This window comes from Chroicocephalus ridibundus, chromosome 2 (assembly GCF_963924245.1).
Source record: "Chroicocephalus ridibundus chromosome 2, bChrRid1.1, whole genome shotgun sequence".
Classification (NCBI taxonomy): Eukaryota; Metazoa; Chordata; class Aves; order Charadriiformes; family Laridae; genus Chroicocephalus; species Chroicocephalus ridibundus.
The window spans coordinates 35611540-35636572 of NC_086285.1; the positions used below are offsets into that span (position 1 = coordinate 35611540).

The 25033-nt window shown below is 39.6% G+C and overlaps 1 protein-coding gene across 5 annotated transcripts in view; it reads right to left on the bottom strand.

The window, feature by feature from the left end:
• Positions 1-24720, bottom strand: part of HYCC1 (hyccin PI4KA lipid kinase complex subunit 1) — a 48598-nt gene extending 23878 nt beyond the window's left edge. For 4 of the 5 annotated variants that reach the window (XM_063324999.1, XM_063324998.1, XM_063325002.1 and 1 more), the window contains exons 1-3: positions 24586-24720; positions 5221-5300; positions 4151-4252 (exon numbers count right to left, since the gene is read on the bottom strand). In XM_063324999.1, coding sequence (XP_063181069.1) covers positions 4151-4252; positions 5221-5271 — 153 coding nt within the window. In that variant the 5' untranslated portion in view covers positions 5272-5300; positions 24586-24720. Of the gene's footprint in view, positions 1-1499; positions 1573-4150; positions 4253-5220; positions 5301-24585 lie in introns of those variants that run through there. The other variant, XM_063325000.1, reaches the window with a different exon arrangement.
• Positions 24721-25033: the final 313 nt, after the last annotated feature.

Genomic DNA, 25033 nt, shown 5'->3' on the forward strand with positions numbered 1-25033 from the left:
ATTACAGTTGTGAATGAATAAAACATTACAAGAAACCGCAACTTTGTGTGAATCAATCCTTTGGACAAAACTGTAAACTGATAAATGTTACATTTTAGCTACTAGGGAATGACTGCTGAAATAACTGCCCAAGTCACCTTTCATCCCTTTTAAAATACTTTGAGACGATAAAAGTAGAGCCCCTTCATCCCATGTGAAAAAAGAATTCCAGTGGCTCCTTCCCCTCAATTTTGGTTCACTTCCTCCAGCCTCAAAGGCATAAATAAAGGATACTTGTTTGTTATCACCACACCTCATACCATGCCCTCAAACCAGGACAGTATGGAAGTCATATTTTTATTTTGTCACCTAGATTGGAGATTTCCTAACCCAAGTGGAAAATACTGTCAAAACCAGTCGGCACCTTCAAAGCCAGCTGAACTGGACACTGCACTCTCAAGCAAAAACTCAAAAGCATATACTCAAAAATACTTTTTGGCAGCAAACACAGAAAACCATTGATAAGAGTTTGTAACTGTAAAAGGATTTATTCTTAAAAAAACAAAAGTGGGGTAGGGAAGGGAAAAAACAGGATTTTTAATTAAATGTTCCAAATCATGTATTTCCAAGTAATAACAAGTAGGAGGACCCTATCATATAAGAAACTACTCCCTGAAAAAGAATCTAGGCAGCTGATGCATTTATATTAGTGAACTTTACAAAATGAAATCTGAGATTCCAGCAATTTAGAATTCATTTTATCAGCTCCAGATAGTATATAAAATAAAACCATCACATAAAATGGGACATTCTCTAATTGCAAATTCTGAAAGACAGGATTCAAATGTAACATGCCTAAAGGATTGTTTGCTGCCTTGCTTCTTACCTCCAAGATTTAACATCTTAACAGATCATCTACTTATCTAACATCTTAACAGATCATCTACGTGAAAAGGGGCCACTTGGCCCCTTTTCACGCAACAATGACTCACAGAAATAGACTCAAAATTCATTTCAAAACCAGGAATGTTCAGACTAATAACAGACCTTCACTGAAACATATTCCTGCACAAAATCCCCAAAAGTTTCAACCTGCAAATGATGGAATCCCAAACCAGCCATACATTTTAGAGTATTTTAGAGACCGCACTCAGAAAAGATCCCTAACTGGAATGGTCACTGCACTTCAGAAAGCAAAGTATTAGTCAGCATCTTTCTGAAGATCATTAAAAACTTGAATATAGATATGTACTTTACTGCTAGCAACACGCAGATCACGTTTTCCAGTTTATTCTAACTACAACACTCAGTTTGTCTGCTATTTGTCTAGGTCACACTTTCAGTTTTTCAATGGAGCAAAGTTTTCAAGAAGGTAAGAAACCCATTCTTCTATATTTTCCTCCCTTTAATGCAGCATAGGAGGCACCACCACCAGAAGAGCATGCTAGAAAAAAAAAAGTTATCTGCTTGCTTTCCTAAGTTTTTCCTCCTGACTAGAAAGTTGAGTCAGCGTTTCTCACCTCCAAAAGTTACTTCTGAACCCAAAGGATCTGAGAAGGTTTTGATTCTTTTTAAGTAGTAATTTGGGACAACCTGATGCATTCAAAAAAAAAAAAAAAAGAGGAACTTTTAGCTTCTGACAGATACAATTTCTCTTTGGAAAAATAATTTGTGAAAAACCTACAGCAAAGGCAAAAAAAATCACGCCAAGCTAAACTAGTTGTCAGTTTTAAGAGCAGAATAGCAAAGATCCTTCTAGAAAACTTTATCAGCCCAAGTGCTTTCCATTTTCAGCTTACATATTTCGCACAATTTGCATGCTTCCTTTAATGAAGTATCAGTTCAGAATTATGTGCTTGAACTTTAAAAGGCACATAAATAGCTATGACAGGTATCCATGTTCACATCATTATCGCAACTGAGACAGCTTTATATCAGCACATTTAAATGCGTAATCAGTACAAAAACAGATTTTCTTCCTCAAAATGCCACCACATGGTACAACTAATATCAAAATGCACTAATGATTGTTGCTGTTTCACGACATTGTTTTATGCTAAACCAGTTCTAAAAAGTAGGTAGACTGAAACAATTTTTAATGCTGGAACAGAAGAACATCGAAGCAATTTCATCCCTCTTCCTTTTAAGCTGCATCCAAATGTGTTAGACACTCCAAACACTTTCTATTTCCTAATGGAAATGCCTGCATGGCTACTATCTAAAAGGACAGCTTTAGTAGAAAGTAAAAAGTCTTGAGAATTTGTGAAGAAGCATATCTCAGAATGTTATTATTATTTTTTTAGCTGTTGGGCTCTTGAGTCCATTAAAAGTCCTTTAAATCTTTGCATATACCGAAGATTCTCCTTGTATTGAATTACATTTTTCACCTATCAGTGGCCCAGAAACCTCAAAAGTAACCAACAAACTCTTTACTAACACAGCTACTTCGGATATTTCTATGCTATAGCAAACAAGTAGTTCGTTTATCTCACAAGTTGATTATTAAATTTTTGGAAAAGCAAACCAAAAAAATCCCATATGAACAGCAAACGCGAACCAGCAGGAAGATGCAGTCACAGATGCAAATACACATAGTTAATTTTCAAATGCTGAAAAAAAGAACACATCCATCCCTCAAAACAAGATTAATCACAATTTTAATTGTAGAGATAATTGAATATATGTACTTCTAATATAATAAAAATATACAGATGGAGTTGGTTGGTTTTAATCTCAGCAGTATTCATAGTGTTCATGCATTAATCTTTCCCCTTTGCATGAGGTAAGAAAAGACAGCACTGTACATATCCTACACTGTAAAGCAAGCTGTCATTACAAAATGCAGTCAACAGGTCTCAAATAAGAGCTGAAAGAAATTACTTGTCTTTTTAACTGCTAGTTTATAAGTATTTTCACAATGTGGAAAGCTCCAAGTAGTCCTTTCCACAGTGACAGGTACTTTGAGAAAGGTCCAAGTGGAGACTTTAGGACTGTTCTCCCAAGGCAGCACAACACTCAATGTCAGCACTGGGTTTTCAATTCAATTCAAAGTCTCACCAACAGGGAAATCTTCAATATTTTGCCCCCACAATTATCCCAACAACCTTTTTGAGCAGAATTTGCAGGGCCTTGACCACCCTGCTATTAAGGTCTCTGAGAAACCTAGTATAGCCAAAAGTAGTAAGAAATCAAAGAACATATCAATTCGGCAATCAACAGGGAGACTCAGCAGATTAATTTACATGTTGATGCACATTCTGAAGACCAGACAGGCTTGACTCAGCAGTTGGAATGACTCAGAACGCCTTTCTGAGCAGCAAAGTAAAATTACATTTCTTCTTTGCTGGACAACCTGGGAGCTTTTCTACCAGCATTCTCTCTAAAAATGTATATACTGAAAGCATTTTATCCTATAACCACTGCTGGCATCATCTCAAACTTTGGAAAGGTTCCTTATGCTGGGTCTTTTCAGAAGGAGTGCAATTTCGAAACAATACACAAAGGTTTGCGGGATGGTAGAAAGCAAGACAATTCAGTTAACAAAACACAACTAAAACCAGGTCAGTATGTTCGGAACTCACCCGGACACTTTAAAATAAAGTGCAGACATGGGGTATGGAACCATTCCTGGCACAGGTACAGAGCAAACCTACCCCCTCCCCCCAGTTTTTTTTCTTTTTTTTGCCATAATTTCATCAAGGGTATATCCACTGTAGAAATGCATATACTTACGTTGTATGTATTTAAAATAAAAACAAAAAACCCTAAAACCTAAGAAATAACTTAGAAGAATTAGAAACCTATCTAACATTGTTCTCTTGGGTTGTAATAGACAAGCTTCTGATAGCTATAAATTCACATTCAAGCGATACTGAATTACAGAAAGAATTCTGTGTCAGTCTCAAACACCTTTTCAATCCCTTAACATATTTTACAATTCTATACCCAAGTCCTGAAGCCCAGGAGTATGATCTGCAAGCTTGGCTATGATCAGTAGGTTACAAAACTTATTGTTTCCATGGTAGTATGTCATTGCTAAGAACAAACATTTTGACAGAGACTCTGCATGTGGTTCTATAGTTCACATAGTTAGAACAATTAACTAGCACACAAGGTCTTATTCTGCTGGTGTTATGTCAGCCATTTTATGCAAGAGATCTGATATACTCACTTCACTCTGCGGCTCCTGAATTACTTTGTAAAGAGATGAAATCAAAGCACTTTTGTCTTTCAAGTTTGTAGCATAGCTGGGTATGGATGCTTCTGGTAGTGTCTGAAATAAAAATATTATAACTACTAGAAAAAGCATTTTTTGTCATTAAAATATAACAGCTATTTGAACAACAATTTTCCATTACAAGTTATTACTTATCAGAGTTTATAGTAAACTAAAACTTGTTTCACAAAGAAATCCTTACTACAGAAATCACCATGTTTTCAGGACAACAAAATTGCCATAAGACACACTTCATTTTACTATTTTGCAGGCAGTGTCATACAGAATGTAATGACAGTAGATGGGAAATAGATAAAAATCCAAGACTACAATCCAGGTGTAATCCCAATGAAATATCACTGTGAAATTTCAGTACTGTGAAACTTAGCAGTTTGCAGCCCCATACTTAAAGGGCTATTCTCAAGGCTGACTGTACCCAGCTAGTGAACTTTATTACAGGATATAGTATTACTTTGAAAGAACACAAATGTCAGTTGATGTGAACAGCTCTTCTCTAACACTAGACAGATTTTCTGCCAGTACTTAGGAGGGTAAAAATCTAACCTTTTCAACAACCCTTTGGAATCTGTATATTTAAACTTACTATTCATAGCTCTGACAGTACATCATACCTGCAGTCTTTCAGAGGAGTTCATACGCCATTATACAGATAGGAAAACACATTCCCAGTGTATCTAAGCAGATCAGGAGCAAAACCTATAGTCAAGTCTAGTCCATACTCAAACCAACAAGACCATTCATCTGTGATACACATTTTCACCGCTCTCTATCAGGAAGTATGTAATCCGAAAGAGGACAATGAAAAAATTCCTTTCAAGCAGGCATTTGCACATATCACATTATCTCAGCAAAACCCAAGGTTACTATTTTTCTTTATTTTCTACAGCAATCAAGCACTCTCGCGCACTGCTCTAGTGCAGTGCTCTAGTTGCTATTTGAATTGCTAGTTGAATTGCTCTAGTGCAATTCAAACCTTACTGGCTAAACATCCGAGAGCATATTACCTTGAACTCTGATAACCACTCCTCCACAACCCCAGTATCCACAGCTAACATCTTCCAACATCCGTTCTGAAACCTTCAGCCTGAAAGAATAAGCAAACGCAGTTTGTGAAAACTATGTAGTCACTGCATTAAACAGATAATGAAAATTAAGTCCCTGGGAATATTTAAAGAATCTTATCATGCTTTTACTTGTTAACATTTCACATGCTGACATTACTTTGAACTTTTATTCTACCTCACTTAGCAAGCTGCTGGAAGCATTAAGCATGGGAGTCTTCACATACAGCAGTTTAATAAATTCCAAATATGTATCGCGTGGGAAGCTCAATAAGTCAAAGATTTGCAGAAATGGCATTTTGAAAACAGAAAAATATTACCTTCTTGATTTCAATTTATTTTTCAGCTTACAGAACTTGAGAGAAAACTGTATGGATTCTCTGAAGAGAAATGACTGTTTCGGCTTTTCCTAGTCAACTGCTATTCCTAACTTGGAAAAGGTCACTGAAATAAAGACTGATGGAAAAACCTTTCAATCCTCCCCCACCGTGGCAACTGCAGGACAACAAGCCTGCTGCCTCAGCATGTAGCCTAAGATGGACTCCCCTGTCCAACATCCCGCCCCATCTCAGACAGAGCAAGATCATCAGTACTAAGACCTGAACGCAAGAGATGCAGAGTGGCTTTACTTAAAGAGAAAGTGACCAAAATCTTTCAATGCACAGGACATGTCTTTGAGGAAATGACTATTCAAACATGCATGGCAAAAGCAATAAAATTGAACAGGCTGTTCAGCAACTTCTTGAATCATTTTAATACACAATAATAGTGTAAACAGGCAGAAATTTCCACCCTGCCTCACTAGCACTATCATTAAATAAGTGACCTGGTCAGGTGAAACCATGGGGAACCAGGTAGAGCAATCTCCTCTTATAACCCCAGAAAGATATGCAAGTCTATGCAAACATACAAGAACAGCACTTTCCGAGGATGAAAGGGGAACAAAGAATGGCTAAGGAATTATAAACCGCACAGGGCTTTATTTAATTTCTGGAGAGAACAGCAGTAGTAGCTGTAAACACCTCAGAGGTACAATGCAGCAGCAGCTCCACTAAAAGGCTTCTCCTGGCAGGTAGAGGGTTGGGGCAGCTCCATGAGAAGGACACCAGCAACATCAGGGGAGGTAGATGACAACCTGCAGCCAAGTGAGGAAGTGGCAGACCAGGTTGGTAAGCAAAGGGTACAGAGTGACATAGGCAACAGAGACCTCGTAACAAAGAGCAGAGCAAACGAGGGCCCCACCTGAAGTGTAAGCACATATATAAAGTGCTGCCTGCAGGACAGCTTGATGGAGGAAGCTCTAATACCTTTCCAAGCAAATAAGCGTGACTGGGTGCCTCTCTGAAGCCTCCATACACCAACACACACACAGAATGGTGACCAAGCAGGAGGAATTAGTGGTCTGCATGCAAGCTGCAGGGCTAGGATCTCAATGGGATCACTGAGAGACAGCAGCACAGCTCACACAACCAGACTACTGTCATGTCGTTACCAGCAAGCGCAGCCCTCAAGGAATCCCATGCCTCTGAGCACAGAACATTGCCTCAACTGCCAGGCTCCAGGGGCTCTGACCGGTGGCACAAAGCCCAGATGGAGACCTGGCCTTACTGGCGTACGCCAGGGGTCAATACCTGGGCCAGGACAGTTTAACATCTTCATTAATGAAGACGGGCAATAGCACAGCGCTCACCCTCAGCACATTTCCAGGTAACACAAAACCAGGAGGAGACGTCAGTACCCCAGAGGAGTGTGCTGCCGTTCACAGGGACACCAACAGGCAGGAGACGTGAGCAGACACACGGATCTCGGGAAGTTTACGGGGAAAGGCCAAGTCCTGTCCCTGGGAACAAACCACCCCAGGCACCAGCACACACAGGGGCCAGACAGCTGGAAAGCAGCTTTGCAGAAAAAGTCCTGTCGGTCTTCATGAAAAAGGGGAACATGAGCCAGCTACATACACCCTTGTGGCAGAGATGGCCAACAGCCCCCACATCACCAGCAGGTCAAGGGAGGTGATCCTTCCCTGTGCTCAGCCCTGGTGAGACACAGTTGGAGTGCTGGGCTCCCCAGCACAACAGACACATGGACATACTGTAGAGAGTTTGGGAAAGGGCCACAAAGCTGATAGAAGAACTGAAGCATGGCAAATGAGGAGAGGCTGAGAGTGCTGGGACCGTTAAGCCTGGAGAAGGCTCATGGGGATTTTATGAAGGTAGATAATTACTTGAGGAGAGGGAGTAAAGAAGATAGAGCCAGGCACTTATCATTGGCATCCTGTGACAAGAAGCAATGGGGACACATTGAAATGCATTAAAAAGAGTTTAAATATCATATAAGAGTTATTGAACACTGCAACAGATTGCCCAGAGCAGCTGAGGAGTCTCCATCATTGGAGATATTCAAAACTCAGTTGGACCAGGTCCTGAGCAACCTATTCCAATTTTCACTACTTCAAGAAAAGGAGGTTGGACTTGATCTCTAGAGGTCCATTCAAACCTCATCCATTCTGTCATCCTGCATCAACAAAGAAATAGGAAGGATTGTCACGAAGGAAACTCATCTAGCCAAATACCAACTCTTTCTGACCAACGTTGAGGGTTTCTAAAGTTATAATGATGACAATATGTATTAGTGGCCGCTGAATGGTATCAGTTGTGTGTCAAACCCTGCTGCGAAGTGAGGCTTTTAAGGATAATATTGTGTGCTAACAAACACAAAGGCTATTCCTGCTATAATTATTGAAGCAACAAACTCATCAGTTCCTACAGGTCACATGATCTACCAGCCCTACTTTCACTCCTCTGCAGGCAAAGGCTTTTGCAACGTCTCATGCTTCAGCAGGGTTAATAGTAACTATTCCCTACAGAGCCCCATTAATAGCTCAAATGCCTGTGCTAATATTGACTGTTCAAAGCAAGAAACCCATGATTTAAAAGTGTCCAGAAGAGTCCTGGACACTCCAGTCCATAGTTGACACCACTTATCAGAGATAAATTTTTTTCCACCTATTTCTACTGATCCATCAAGTATTATTTTCAGATTAAAGCCTCCCAGAGAACACAGGATTCATTTGACCAGTAAAAACAGTAAGAGCACCCTTGGCTGGCATTATCCATTGGACTAAGGACAATACTTCAAGCTTTTATGACTGTGTATTTGAAGGCAAGTCTTTTTTTTTTTTTGGCAAAAGCATGAAATGAAATGAAATCTATAAAAAGCTAAACTAAAGAAACAGGACAAAGTTTTAGCTATTCAATCTTTGATTTTTAAAGTAGCAGAGGCATTCCATTGAGAGTTAAGGCATCTGAGATGCACAGAACATAGACTGTCCTTACTTTACCTTCATGCACTAAAAAATGCACATACCCTTCTGAATGCGCTGTTTAACCTCAAGCACATACGCATCTACAGCAATACACATTTGAGCACCATAAAGAAGAAATCTAATTTTATAATTATTTCCCTTGAAGACAAAGACTACGATTATTTGTTAGACTGACCTCTCCCTTGAGGGAAAAAAAGCCTCGATTCCACACATCAGGTGCGTGGGATCTATTAAAACAGGCAGACAACCTACTGTTTTGCTAAGGATTGCCACATTTGTTCTAGTTAAATAATAGATCAAATTGAACTGCAACAATGTATGGACAGAGCCAGCAAACCCAAGACTGTTCTAAAGGAAGGATTAGCAAATTTCAGTTAACACCACAACTTTTTCTGAAGCCCATAGAAAGTTTACAAAAAGCAACTCTAAAATGGAATTTTTAACACAAAGTAGGCCAAAATAAGGCCTAATTTATAGCATCTGTTAACCTTTTACAGAAAAAAATCCCAAAAGGACTAAACCAGCATGCCTTAATTGCAACTCCATTTGAGTGGATTCAACTGCAAGATATAGGCCACTGTAAGCATTAGATGCCCCCGTCACTATGGAATTAACGCAACATAAAGTGGATGAAGTAAACACATGCTACTCTGAAAAAAAAGCTGTAAAATTATATTAAGAATGTACATCATAAATACCAAAACTGTAATGAAAATTCAAACAATACAGCAAGCACTACACAGCATTTCCTCAAAAATGTCTTGTTTTAAGGTACATCACACGTTATTCCCTTTGAATAGACTTTTTTCTTGGTCTCTTCCTCTTAAGTCCCTGCAAAGAGTTCAGATCAGTGGAGTTTGAGAATTTCTTTAAAAACAGGCTGCTTTTGTCTACACAAATCAAACAATACTTTGACAAAAACTGATGATCAACGTCAAATGTCCCCATGCTCCTCATTCCAAGAGATTAGGACACAGAGTCATTTGGATGTCCTGATGGAAAACAGTTGCAGGAAAGAAGTAGTCTCAAAGATTCAAATGATACCACAAAATTATTTGTGATGGATCCCAGCAACAGTCAGATTGTCACATCTCTGTTCATCTTTTATTAGACACATATATATTCTTAGTTTATATCATACATGAAGTAAAGCACCTTCAGGTGACACTCTTTCATTGCAGGTCTTACCACATTACTGCACATTTGCCACATGATGAAAGCATGCACAGCTACTGCAGCCCAGTTAACACATGGCAAATTTATCTGTGTTTTTATGCCTTGTGAGTTAAAAGCAATTTTGAGTATTTTCCACGAGACTCCCAACTTGGATTAGCAGCAAGAAATACGATTTACACTAAACAATAATTTACAAACTTGCTTTCCTAGTAGAACATCTACTTAAAGTAAGCATACATAAAGCCATACAGCCCTTACTAATCTCTAACATTGGAACCCTAGGAGATATGCAACTTGAGCTCTAACATCAACAAGAGGAGAATAAGTCTAACTTACATTCCACTCAAAGTCTGCAATCTATTTTGATATAGCTTGAAGTAAGACTGTTCTCTGGATCTGTTCCCAAGTAATAAGCAGCCTCTGAGAGCTGTAAATTGATCTTTCTCTATTCTAATATGACAATAAAACTCTCCTTACATAGGAGATATCAATTTTTGCTTTGTTTCAAGATGAGTCGTACAACTGGAATAAGATATCAAGCAAGCTTAGATGACAAGAGTGAGTCTTGTTTGGAAGACACTTCTACAAAGTCTCTACAAAGACCATTCATTTTTCCATTACAGCACAAATACAACAGGATCTTACCAAACTTACTGATTTTAATAGAGAGGGGAGAAAAAGTTGCTACGCACTCAGCTGGTGGTGAGCAAGCCAAGACAAATTAAGATGTATTCTCTTGCGAACTTACTAATGGATCCATCTACTTAAATTGCTTCAGTTTTTCATTCCTGTCACTCAAGACTTTTTTAATACAAAAATATCAAATCATAGCCTTGAATGAAGTCACAGACAACACATGCACAGGTTGATATTTAAAAAAAAATTCTCACAATAAGTGACTTTCCCATTCTTTAAAGCTACCCAGCCTTTGTAGCATTCATCCGCAGAATACACGCGTCTAAATGAAATCTGGATTAAGTACAAGGAGGCTGGACTTGGACGAAGAATATACTCTTGAGTTCTGCAGAACTGACCTTCTGGAACCACAGTATGAGGCATTTACTAGTGGAAGTCACAGAGCTGGAAAAAACAAAACCAGGAGCCAAAAACTGCTCAAGTCACATCCTCTGGGAATTGCTGGAAAAGGAGGGAAAGCATATAGTGTACCCTTACCTAACCTGAAAAGTATCTGCTTGGAAGTTTGTACTATTTGCTAAGATTTTTTTTTTTTTCTTAGCCTAAGGGAAACATGAAGCAGAAAGTTAAGATGAACCAACAGACAAATTCATCAACTCATCCCAGAAGAGGAACGAAGTAAATGTGTGAGCATTCTGTTAGGATGTACCAGACCCATAAAGGAACAAGTCCCTGGTACGTGTTGATCTTGTGTTCTATAGTAGTTTGTATACAAAAGTAGGGAAGAGCCAATTAGGACTCCACTTTTATTACCCTTTGAAGTAGTACAAGTAGTATTAAAAACTTTTTAATCAGCTCTACATCATACATCAGGTTCAGTTAAGGACTACATTCTCTGGTTAAAATTCACTTTGCTGAACCCCTTTTCTCTCCCAACTTGTTTCAGAAACAAAGACACAATCCTTGGTAAACCTCAGAACAGAAAACACCACCCAGGCAAATGTATTTTCCTGATGTTAATGCACAACTCATTCTAGTGATACAGTGATCTGTTAATTTACTATACAATTTTGAATATGATCAAGCTATCCTGTTCAAACAGATACTTGTAGGTGCAGTAATGGCTAGCAAATTATTCAAAGTCTCTTGAGAAAAGAAACCAATACTACCGTGAACTCCAAAAACCACTCTGGTAAGCTTCAAGAACCACAAAGGCCAGGTCTGACTTCTTCATATTTTTCAAACTTGCACAAAGAAACAAAACCTCCATTGTGCTAAGCCTGAAACAGTCACATGTTCTATTCAAATAGACAATGCAAGCAGCGCTCAAAGACTCAGTATCAAATATTCTCTGATAATTGCCATCTTCACTGTAAAATCAGGCAGTGTCAACAAGATAGCTGCAGTGCACCGAGCATCACTGACTCAGGCTCAAGAAAATTGTTAAAATGACAAGAGATGGGTGTTCAACCTCATCTAACAGGAGAACCAACAAGCATTAGTGGAACTATAGGTGACACCTCAAAACAAACAGAAGGAGTTACCAAAAACAACGCAAAGAAAGTATGTGTTGAGTCCCTAGTGTGAGTACTTGAACTTTACATAAATGCACAGGAAAAAGAAGCCTGGACACATTCATGGAAGAATCCATCCACAGCTACTAAATACATAAGCACTTCTCCCAGTTCAGAAAGTTGAAGTCAGAAGTTGCTTCCCCAGAACACTCTTCCAGCTTCCCCTATCTGTTCCTCTCCAGGCCTCTATTAACACCCACTATTAGACAATGAGGTTTCAGAAATTCTGGTGATTCAGTATGGTCATTATTTCACAATACGGTAATGAACCTACACAAAGGTAACTATTTTGAACATGTTTGTTCCCAGGGGTTTGTAAAGGAACTGAAACCGCAGCCAATTTGAATTTCATGTTGCCAAGGGCATTTTTCAGTTTTGCCACCTCCCTCCCACATGACCCAAAACATTCATGATGAAAGCTTTCTAAAAGTTCTTGAGTAGATGATAGGATCCCTACAAGCATAGGCTTTGGAAGATTTTAATCCTGATCTTTGACTCCTGGCAATTATATTTCCTCAATTTCAGATTAGCAAACAACAATTACAAATCACCTTTGTACGCAACTAATCTCATACTTGCCCTTTACCAGCAAGGAAATAACTCTTTCAAGACAAGCAAATGAATCATGCCAGTTAAACAATTCACCAAGACAGAGATACGAGATTAGACATTGATATACTCAGTTGAATTTATAGAAGCCATACTAAGTCAGATTTATATTGTTAAAGCAGTACAAAAGCAGCCCTAGCAGTACAGTGCCAAACTGAAGTAAGATGAAGTAACTTCCACAGCTTGATTACTTATTTTTTTTAAATCCTACTTTACTATTTCTTCCTTGTTGCTCTCTGCACAAGAGCACGCTGTTAAGTACAACTGCCTTACTGGTAACCCCAGAGCAAGTCAAAACTGACCACCTGTAAGCCATCTCACTCCAGTTACATCCCATTCTCCAGCTTGCACAATCCCTAGTCTCTTTCAAGCTATTTCATTTGCAGTATATCCTCAAGTGTTAGCTTTTCTATCATCTGTAATATACCAACAGTTACATTCATTACAGGAAATTAAAGTAAGAGCTATTACTTTTTAAACAGTTTTTCTTAGCAGCTGAAATATATTTGCTTCCTTTTTCATTTTATTCCACGCAAACAGTATTGTTCACATCTTATTAAATCTTCAAGAAAGAACAGATATAAACAGTCTTGTCTTAGTTTAAAATAAAAATAAAAAAAATAGAAAAAATCTTGTCTTACAGTATGCTCTTACATATTCTGGATTAATATAGTTACCAGTTTAACATACACAAAGAAATAATTATATGCATCATAAGGAAATAGAATTTAAATTAAAGTAACATTGAAGTGAGTACAACTACAAGCTCAACCAAACATAACTGAAATGACAAAAGAAATGTGTAAAAGGGAACAGTGTGCCAACACTACAAGAATCACCTAATCCACACAGGTTTTCCAGTTTTTGCTTTAGGCACAAAACTCCATAGTATTAAAATAAAGGTATCTTCTTTATGCTCTGATAAAAACAAACTAGAAAGCTTTAAAAATTTTGTCTGCTTTCTATGTATCAGCGCTGCTGTAATTGTGGTCATGCGTCTATGAGCAGACAATACTGCAGTACATGACACGGTGCTCTTACCACTTCTGTAAGGGAAAGCAGTGCTGCAGGAGTTATCTACTTACAGGAAACATTCTCAACAGAACCCCAAGCAAAGTAAACTTACTGTTCTCCTGTGCCCTAGTTTCCCTAAGACCAAAGTACACTCATCCCTATGAAGTCAGGAATTTTCCCCAAAACTCAAAACCAAATTTAAAATACTGAAATAGAATAAACTATGCTGAGAATCATTATGGTGCAGCTCTTGTTTCAGCGTTGCATGTAAATCTTGAACCAACCAATGGTCTTTTCAAGAGCACAGAGCATTATTTTGGTAGCAATGGTATGATATCTAGTTCCTTGCCTCCTCAAACTACTTCCGTGCTACTGTAGTGTACCTGGACTAGTAGTTATTCATTTAATCTAGCTGTTTGTGAAGTCTGCTGCAAGTGAATTTTAAACACAAGCTTTCCTTTCTAAGTGAAAATGGCAAGTCATCTCAAGCTAGAGTTTGTTCAGAACTTTCAACCACACATCACAAAGAAAGGCGTCAGGCAATTCAGCTGTTGGAAAGACTCAATGTAAAGCATGCATAAGCAGATGCTGCACAATAGCTTGAGTATGACCTAAAAAGCATGTGGAGAATTGAGCAGAGGCTGTACTTCATCTACGAGCATCAACTGTTAAAGGCACATTTCCAACACCTTCTACCATTACAGCATGTAGTTTCAGCTGGAGCAAGTGGAGAAGCATTCGTCTGACAAGTAGTTTAGCAGTGACTTACCAGAAGAAAAAAGTCTCAGGTCACAAATAAGGACAGGAGTTTGAGCATTGAGTTCCATTTTTCATACTCTTCACCTTTTACTTTTTAGTAGCAACATTAAGAATGCAACACTTTTTGGCCAAAACTTCCCAACTCCACTGGCCAAGAATGAAATTTCAGGAGATTCTGCTTATTCCCAACTCCATTCTATGTATCTGCACCTCATTTAATTTGAAAGGCAGAGATGGCTACCTGCAACCTAGGGACTGACTTTAGAAGATTACTACACAAGCTTCACATGAGGAAGAAATTTTGTAGCAGCTTGGGACTTCATTTCAACTGAATGTTCCTCCTGCCTCCGTGAAGTGAGACAAGCTCCACAAACTGAGAATTAGGTTGCAAAAGTTACAGATGGTTCAGAAGTTACTTATTTGCCAAAAACTAGTTGTTGTAAGTTCTAAAAACTTTTCAAACTAGTATTAGTAGCATGAAAACCATTTAAAGATAATTCTGTCTGCTTTGAAGTCATACCCTCCTTCACCAGACCGTTGCCCATGTCCAGTTAAAACTTGCCTTTAAAACCTGGACTCCTATTCAGCAAGCACTCATAAGTTTTCATGTACCCACAAATATGAACTATCTTTTCAAAGCATTTCCACTTGTAGCTGAGAAAGTCCAACACATTGCATTTGAAACAAGCATTTATGCTTTTGGCATAAATCCTGGGAAAGGTCAGCGATTTGGATGTCCCAGAAACAGGCTTTAAAGAACTTCATACACTGCAAGAATAACCATTATGGTGTGCTTACCCAGGGCAGATCTACAATATAGTGTACTATCAGACATGATCAAATACAAATGCAATGGAAGGGTTTGATTTTACTTTCACTCCAGAGCATTTATTTTAAGTGAGTACTATGATATGTCCCATCACCCTAACTCTACCAATGCAGCAGCATTAGCATTATTGATAACTTAGTATTTGCAAAGTATTACCTACAGGATATCATTCTAGCATTTCCCCAAAGTTCATGAGAGAAAAGCAGGAACCTCGCTGTTAAGAATACACCAGAGATTTTACAGCAAAAAGAGGTTTATGGTGGCCTATTGATATGTGGTTTAGTAGCTCATTTTGACAGAAAAAAAACTATATGAAGGTGCGTTTTCCAGAGGAGGGGGACATCAATACTGAAAATCTTAGGATTTAGTTTGCTTTGAGGGGTTGGTGATTGCTCCCTGTTAAGTTACAGTATTAAAATGCTCCATCAATATATGCACATAATGCTGTGTTAAACAGCTTCAGGAAAAATATGGCAGTTTTCTCATTCTTCCTCATCCCTTCCTTTCCTCCCCCCACAACAGCCCTCCTGCACAAGCCTGTTACACTCATAGGACTGGACATGTTAATTTGAAAAACATCTCAGAGCATCCAAGAACAACTTTATAAGCAACAAGAAAACATGACTACTTAACTAAATTTTTTAAAAAGTAACAGCAGGACCTACACTTCTGTCTCATTCAGAAAAGGTACACGAAATGCTCTGTGGCTACATATAATTTCAATGTTGTAGTACAGACAAAACGTGTGCAACTTGAAGTCTTAGACAATTTACTACCCTGTACGTCTTGCTCTGTATTGGAATTTAAAAAGAAAAAAGTCAAATCCCAAAAGCACAATAGTGGCAAAGCAGAAAAGAGGTGTTAATTGTCTTACATCGTAGGGCACATTAATTTAGGTTAAATTCATATGAGATGAAGAAGCTCTTAAAGTAAAAAATACCCACCTCATGAAAGCGTCTAAAGTTCAGAATATTAATTATGCCAAGAAATATAAATCTAATTATTTACATGATTAATTAGTAAATTAATAATTAATGATTACACAGGTTCTAGAGGGACTCTTATTTGAGCAACTCATGTACAGATTTCCAGGGTAAATGGTATCACCAAGTAATCGGCCATTGTTCATAAGATCAGAAAGTTTCTAATGAATTTATATTGATACCACTTAGGTAGCAGAAAACAGTTTAAGATTAAAAATAACAGAGCATGCATTCATTTTCTTTTCCTGTTTCTTTTTATTTGCATTCTTATTAAATCTCAAGATGTCTTCTGCTCAAGACAGGCCTTATTTCCAAGTGCATTCTTTAAGACCCACATATCTAGTATTTCTAAAATAAGTGAGTGATACTTCAATATTCAGTTACAAATTCAGAGCCCTGGTTTAGAGCACAGACTTCATGATTTAGAGCCTGACAAATATTTCTGTAGCCTAACAACAAAGTGGTCAAAATTTGTTCCTATAATAATCTGAAGTCTACGAACTTGGAACTTGATTTAGTGTATTCTGCTTACAAGCGGCAACTGAAGAGTCACTTGGATGGCAGATGCAATTATGACAATACATGGAAATTGGTCATTGACTACACATGCATTTGGGACACAGTGGACTCAAATGAACCAGAGCTGAACAACATCAATACAGATTAACAACCTTAGGAAGAAACATGTCATGTTTGTAAAAACTGTCATATCCATAGGAAAGAGGAGTTGCAAAGAACCAAGAGCAAAACAAGCTATATCACATGGGAGAAAAAAACCAAATATAATCTTGGTGAACGGCCACTTTTCAAACAGTATGCACTGCACAACACAAAAAGATCATATATCTACCATTCAAAATCAGTAGACGCAATTAAGGAACCTCTTAAAGGGTAAATATGGCATCGTTTGGTTTCTGTTTCATCACTTCGTTAACTTCCTATTCACGCTTTTATCAGTTCCTCTTTTTACTGTACAAGCAGGGACCTTCTTTTAGGTGTTCCTTTTTCCCTTGACATCAAGTATACCCACATCCTACTGCTGCTACTGAATTTATACAGGACTTTATTTTCCCAAACCTAAAAGCAGTTGTAAATTATTAAGTTAGTCCTTGTTGCTGTTTCACTGGATTGCAACTTTGTGAATATAGGGGAACAATCATCCACTTCTCTGCCAGCATAGGACAAAACATCTAAGACACTTTTAGATACCACTAAAATGGGAACAAACCAAAGATTTTCATTACTTCCTTAAGGAATGAATGAATGTATGCATTATGTATGCAAAGGAACTGCACGGTTTAAAGATGCTCTCTGATTATGTCAAGTTTCAGCTGGAAAATCCTTATCAGTTTTCCCTGTACAGCTATAGCTTGCCAGTAAGAACAGTTTGGGATAAAATACCACTGCACAAAACATCATTACATTCTAGTAAGAATTCTTGGTAACCAGTGCAAATGCACATGCTTCAGACACTCAAATTTTGGCATAAGACAAAAAGAATAATATTGAAAATATGTATGCCAAACAGAAGTTTCTAAGGCAGAAAAAAAAATTAAAAGTAGCAGAGATTGCTAATGTACTCAGTCAATCTAGCATGATGCAGAAGTGCTGGAAGAGTAGTTCTGCTATATTTGCACACATTACTGAAAATTCAACAAAACATCAACCAATCCTAGCTGAAACAACAAAATTCTGATACTTCAAGCAGTACCATTAAATTCCCTGCAAAACAGATGTTCCCTTTGTTGTGTTTCACTAAGTAACATGACAATTTGATTGCCTGAAGTATAGTGTCTCATCACAACATCACTGTGGTGAAAATACCCATCCTTTTCAGTACTGACAAAAAATGCTGCTGAGAAAACAGGAAGGGGGGAAAGATACTTGATTTTTTTTTCCCCTCAGCTTTACAATTAAATGTAAATCACATTCTCTCAAGACAGGCAGGAATTGGTAAATACTATACCAGCACCAGCAAAGCTACAGAATGTGTAAGCAGACGTGCAGAATTACTGTCAAAAGCCTCTCACCTGCTCCTCTGGCTGCTGCACTGGGAATTTAGTTCAAAGCAGGAAAAAAATGCAGGAGCCTATTAGTCTTTCTAGACCTGACACATGGAGTCAATATAATTGGGAGAATGAGAGATGCGAGTGGAAAGACTACAGTTTATTGAGCCTAAAAGCTGTAACTGAGTAAAAGCAGTAGCATGTCTGCAGCACATGACATGAAGCAGGTAGGTATTTTGGCACAACCTAAAGAAAGGCATTAAGAAAGGTATTATTTTAACTGAGCAGACAGCAGTTGGTTGAGCCAGATGTGCTACTAACCACAAACTGTAGGAGAGAATACTGAGAATTTCACTGGCAAAATCCAGTGTAAAGTTACTGAAAGGAACACAAAATTGTTGCTTTAGAACTAAGTACCAAGAGCTAAGGAACTCCTTACTATCATTCCTCCTCATGCTTTAAAAAAATTTCCCTTCATCAGCCTAACACAAAATATATGACATTGCAGTCTGATTTTGCAACCTACTTCAGCTCTGGAAGAGTAACACGATTTCCCTCAGGCAGCAAACACTGAGCAGGAGTGTTACTGGTGAAAAACTTTTTCATTTTTTACCTGAAGATCCTATAGCCTGCTTTCTCAGATAGAGATGTTATTATAGCATACCCACAATGACTTACATGATAGACTTTGAAAATATTCACAGTAACCTAATTTTCAGAGGTGGTGGGTGGTATTAGAAACCTGTTAAATGCAGGTTTTTTAAGATTTTTTTAGGTCAACTTATTGCTTTTACCCATATTCCAGTCACTTCCTTTAATACAGCACATACTGTAGGATTAAAAAGAATTTTAAATACAAACCAATTGTCTTTATGTACGAGAATGGGATTCCAGTACTTGAAAACAAACCACAGTGATATAGTGCAGCCTTGCCCATTAACCAGAAGACCTTATATTATCCAGCACTAGCTGCTATACAATACTCAGACTGCTAGACAGCTTAATTATTGAGTATTAGATTTAATTCTCTATCGCATATTTAAAGCGTAACAGGCTTCTTCCCCATTTTCTAAAATAAAAAAAAAGAATTGCAATAAAATATAGTAATAGTACTGAATCATGGTGTTTAGTATTAACAAAAATATTAAAGTTGTATGCACTATTCATCAGGTTGAAGTTAATGCCTTGCTGAAGCATAAATATTTATCCAGTGCAAACAGCAGGAAACCTTAGGAGACAGCGTGGCTTTAAGCACTGAAGTGAGTTAATTAGTATCCAGTGCAGCTATAGAGCATACTATGCTATTTTTAATTAAAGGTTAGCTTCCAAATAGAAAAAAGTAACAAAATGCAAAAGATACTTTATCTCTTACCTAAGAGGGCAGTCTTCAGTAGCTATCAAAAGTACCCAAAATATACAGTTTCTGTTGCTAAATTTAGAATGAGAGCTCTTATGCCAATCAGGATAGAAAACAAATACTCAGCGACTTTTGCGTTAGCAATAGGTGTGTTTTACCACTCAGCTACTATTGCTTTTACCTGAATTTCTTTGCTATACTTTGATTGCTACACAGCATTCCATATCATCAGGGGTTAGAGACAGAAGAACACAAACGTACACCTGTTTTGGAGAGATAACCCCTTTCCAGTCTTCCTCTCAACAATCAGATGATTCTCCAGCAATGCCAGTCATATAAAATTAAGAAATGGTTTTTTGCACGACCTCACTTTTCATGGCATCCTCCATACAGAAGAGTGATGATTATTAAGTATCTGTCCAAATTTCACATGCTTTATTGATTCCAGTTCTAATAAAAAATACTCCTAATAACAACTATTTATCGAACCAACTTCTATTAAATTTGTACATCACTTAGAAGTTACACTGAAGCCTTATATGAAGCCCATAATTCATCACACTGAAACAAATACACCAACATTCTCCCACTTCTGGCACTGCAACGACAAGGCAGTGTCGCATTCAGACAATTTCAGTTCTCACTTGGGCTGCTTTCATTCACTACCTTTCCAGTTGTTACCAAAGCATGGAAGTTCACGTGGGGATGCATCTAAAGAAATCGCTGTAAATAACAGTCGCCCTCTCAGACTAAGCCGACATTCTATTTTTATTCCACTGCTCTTGAACATGGTCCTAATTAGGACAAGGCTTCACAGCAGTTTCACCAGAAGTACAAGAAAACATTTCACACCCTGCACTATTTTAGATGTGCTATAAATTGAAAACTATTATAGTTGTTGGATCTTTCAGATGTTGCTTTTTTTTTTAATCTAATCCAAGAGTAATTTCATGCTAACAAAGTTCCAGCACAAATACTGATAGAAATTGGATGATTTCAAATAAGTGCAGAAGCATTCCACCACTTAGCCTCACCAAAAACTTTTTAAATTTCACCAATGTTTTTAAATAACTTCAAATATTTTAAGTGTCAGTTATTTATAAAGAAAATCTTGAAAGCATGCAAGAATTTCATCTTAAAAGTGTGTGCATACACTTACATTTTATAGAGTATAGGGAAGATTCTGATCAATGCAGGAACTAATAAAACATTTTAAGGGCATGCAGAGTTTCAGCAACCTAGAAGCTTTAAACTGGGCCTCGCAGCAATACACAGTTGCTACATATTCAAAACATTTTCATACTTTAGTACTCCTTGTACTGACACAGCTTTCAGTCTATCCCAACACCACTTTGTTATTGCCTTCCAAGATTATCTCAATAACAATTTCAAATAAATTAATCCAATTTAAGTTCCTAAATAAATGATGACAATAAAATAAGATTTTAATTCCAACACATTCTCCACTCCCAAATACGCATTTAATATGCTACTGTTTCAATTCTGGCAACCGAGGACAGCGAATTGCCAAAAGGGCCATTTTTTTGGAAAGAAAGAAAATATGGATTTAAAGAAAAGATATCATGCCTACAATTTTCATTAAGGTGGGTGTTTGTTCTTTATACTCACATACTTAAGTGGAACAGCACTAACAAATCAAAAGCTGTAATTTTGTTGAGCAGGAAAACTACCAGATTCCAGTAAAACAACAAATACTTTCAAGTACATCCTACCAAGCACAAAGCAACACACTGAAAAATACTGCATATAACATGCAGGTTTTAAGCATATGGTATTTTCATAATACCACAGAAGAAGTCTTAGAAATTACACAGAGGCACTCAGGTCATCAAGCTATTACACCTCAGACAACAAATACAAATTTGCAGTCTTCAGATTTTCTAAAGTGTAAGAGATTCAGACTGTAGTTCTCCTAACTTCAAAGAAGACAAGAGCATACACACAGTGAAGGCTGTATCGCCAGGCTTCTCATTCCCTATACAGTATGACAGATCTCCTGCTTCAACTTCATGCGTATTGCTCCTGGAAGACTGACTGCTTGGTAACTGGTAACACCGTAAGTAACACACGAGTGCAGTGATTCATACATATAATCTCTGTCTGTGCTAACAATACCACCCGCACAAATCCTATGGCAGACTTAAGCATAAGCTTTGTACCCAATCTTGCATTTGTGAGAGAGGAAGCATGCCAGGTTACGCACAGAGCGTACTTGTCTAAGTGAAGGCTTGGGAATGAAACCTGACCTGGTGATCCACCCAACGGATTTAAGTCTAAGCTGTTCCTGATATAGGCTTTGTATGTTTGCAGAGTGCCCAGGTGATCCCTGTTAAGAATCCAAGTGCTACTGTATTTTAATATTCTGATCAACATAAATATTTAAGCCTCATGAAATTTAATTTGAAAGCCTCGGTTATGAAGGGTACTCCACAGGCTCTCAGTCCCAAAGGAAAGCCTGGGAACTGTGACTTTTACAAATCATGCAGATTTCTCAAACTATGCATCTTCCACACAACCCAAAGCGAAACAGTGTCACATTGGGCCATAAAATGTATGTTTATTTTTTAGTTAAAATAGACAGACATAAGCCAACATTTGATAACTAATAATATAAGTTTCCAGAAGGAACAAGGTGATTTTCACATTGCATGTGTTAAAGTCAATGACAGGTTAAGAAAATACCTAATATTTACTTTAAGGCAGGATTTCACAAAAATGCATTTCCTGACACGAACATACAGAGAGGTTCAAGATACTGCTTTTTTACATTAACATGTACTAAGAATTAGGCTTTAACTCAGCGATTTACTATTAGTTTTGATATAGTCATAACATATGCATCAGTAAATGGTCTTTTCTCACAGCTTAGCCCTATTGTGTTAAGTAAAATGTAGATGACACATACCATTTGTACTGCCTAGCCTTGCAATATCTCACGCACATTCTTGTTTGCAATGCAAGTCCTTGCAACATTTGAATCCCAGTGACTTAACTACCCAGCTATGCCTGTGAACATGTCTACCATGGACTCTCAAGTGAAAGAAAACCCTCCCATTCAGGAGACTATGGCTGAAGTTCAACACAATTCTGCCCATGAAAGCCTTTTTCCTTCTATGAAGCATTCTGAATAAAACCTTTAAAACAGCTCAAGACTGAAAGGAAGTGAATTGCTACAGTTAAAAAATCATCCAAAGCGATACTGAACTTCCCCAAAATTGTCACCCCTCTGATAAAAGGCCTGTTAAAAGTACCTTGTCTCACAAAGAGATTATCACAGAAGAGAAGCAGCTGAGTTTTGCATTTCAAAAGTAATATTTTCATATTGTCTTCTTACTCTAGAGGAATACACCCAAGAACAGTGCCAGATGGATCTAAAACTCAACTTCAAAGTACATTACTTTTACTGAAAGTATTTCACTAGTGAAATAGACTGGAAGTTAATTTGTCCAAGCTTTACAACACTATTTACTTTTCACAACATAAAAGAACTTGTTGGAAGGTGGAGAGGACAAAAAAAGGAAGCCACTCTCATAGAGGAAGGCATTCTGTGAAAAGCACAAGCTTTTGAAAAGACGCAGTAGCATCTAGCTGCGTTATTGGAGGGCTAAACTGCAGAAAAGCCTTTTAGATGCAATGAAAAGCAATCACCAATGTCATTCTACACTTTGCTACATAAAACTGCTTTTTGCTTCTTTGCAGTGTCATTCGTTAAAGTTGCCTTTAAAAAAAAACTAATCATCAAATCTAAATTTGCAGCTAATGATACCTAACAGCAATCACTTAAGAGAAACTTTCCTATTTTGTTCTTCTCGCTCACTAGCAGCGTATGTTAAAAATTATGAAAGATCAATGCTAACAAGACTTAATAATCCTCTAGTACACAAATCTTTTCCTTGTGGACTTAAGACTTGAGGAGCTTTTTTGGGATAGCGTTAGAATTCAATCGGACAGGAAACAAGCGTGATGGCTTTGGGGATTACAGGGAACAAGACAAGCCCACGGGCACTGCCTCTGCTTTTACCGTTACCTTTAAACCACAAAGCAGACGGAAAGCTCCTTCACTTTAACGTGCCTGGAGTTCCGTAAGGAAGCCCACACAGGCACAACCCCCTGCAGTCTGCGGCGCTTCCTACTTACAAACCTCAACCGCAAACTCTCAGCGATTCTAACTGTTGCTGCCACCTCTCGCATCCCTACCCGCGGACACCGAACTCAACGCGGCAGGGAAATAACAAACAAAAAAAAAAAAACTACAGAAAAGGTAGGTTAGAACGAACGTATTTCACAGCACGCCACTAAACTATCTCCTAAATCCTGCCAGGAGCAGGCAGAGGCGCCCAGCAGCGGGGCGGGAAGCCAGGCACCGGGCCGGCTGCCCCCTGCTCCGGGGAGCGGAGCGGCAGCAGCTCCTTTGTCTCGCCCTCAGCCCGCACCCCCGGCTGCCTTCTCCCGGCGACACCAGTGACGGTTGCCCCGCCGAGGCCGCCGCTTCCCCCGCCTCTGACCTCCCCGATGGCCGCCCGGGAGCCGAGCCGAGAGCATGGGCGCGGGAAGGACCCCAGCAGACGGCCAGAGGCGGCCGGGATGCCGGCGGCGCCCCGGGGGGAACCGGTGGGAAGAGCGGGGTGAGGCTGAGGCTGGTCCCCAGAGCGCCACACCGCGGCCCCGCTCACCCCCGCCCCGCACCGGGGGCAGACACCGGCTCTCCCCCGGCAAGGCGAGAGGGAACCCACCGAGCCCTACCCTGCCCCTGCACCACCCCCGGGCACCGGCCCTACCCCCGGCCCCGCCACGCCGACTCTGCCGCCCCCGCCCCGCGCGCGAGCCCGGCGGTTAACGGCCGCTCCAGCCGCGCGCCGACGGTTGCCACCGGGGCGGGGGCTCTACTTCCACCGGCCGTTAGTTGCGCTCAACGGCCGCTAAACCGTCCCGGCGGCGCCGAGGAAACCGGCAAACCGTCCGCCAGCTCCGCACAGGAAAAGTTGGCCTCCGCGAGGGCGGCCGGTAAGTCGCACTCACCCGCTCCCGCCCGGCGACTCCGGCTCCGCCGCCGCTCAGCGGAGTTACTCGCCCCGGCGGGAGCGACAGCGGGGAGGACGGGCGGGCAGCGGCAGGGACTGGCACCGCCCGCCACTGCCTGGCGGCGGCCGCGACCAATGAGAAGGCGAAGCGCGGTGACGCCAACCAATAGGATGGCAGAGCGGACCGTGCGGGCGCCCGCGCCCTCCTCTCCCCCAATGGGTGGTGCCGGCGCGCTCCGAGGGCGGGGCCGGGCGGGTAGAGGGGGTGGAGGCAGACGGTCTGTCAGGGCGCCCCGGGGGGAGGCGGGCGGGTGCCGCCGCGTCCCGTTGCCGCAGGCCCGGAAACGTGAGAGGCAGCGGCAGCCCTGGGGAGGGGGTGGAAACGAGTTATTGTTTCCCCGCCGGGGCTGAATCGGGAACGTGAGTGCAGCAGCGCTAGGCGCGGG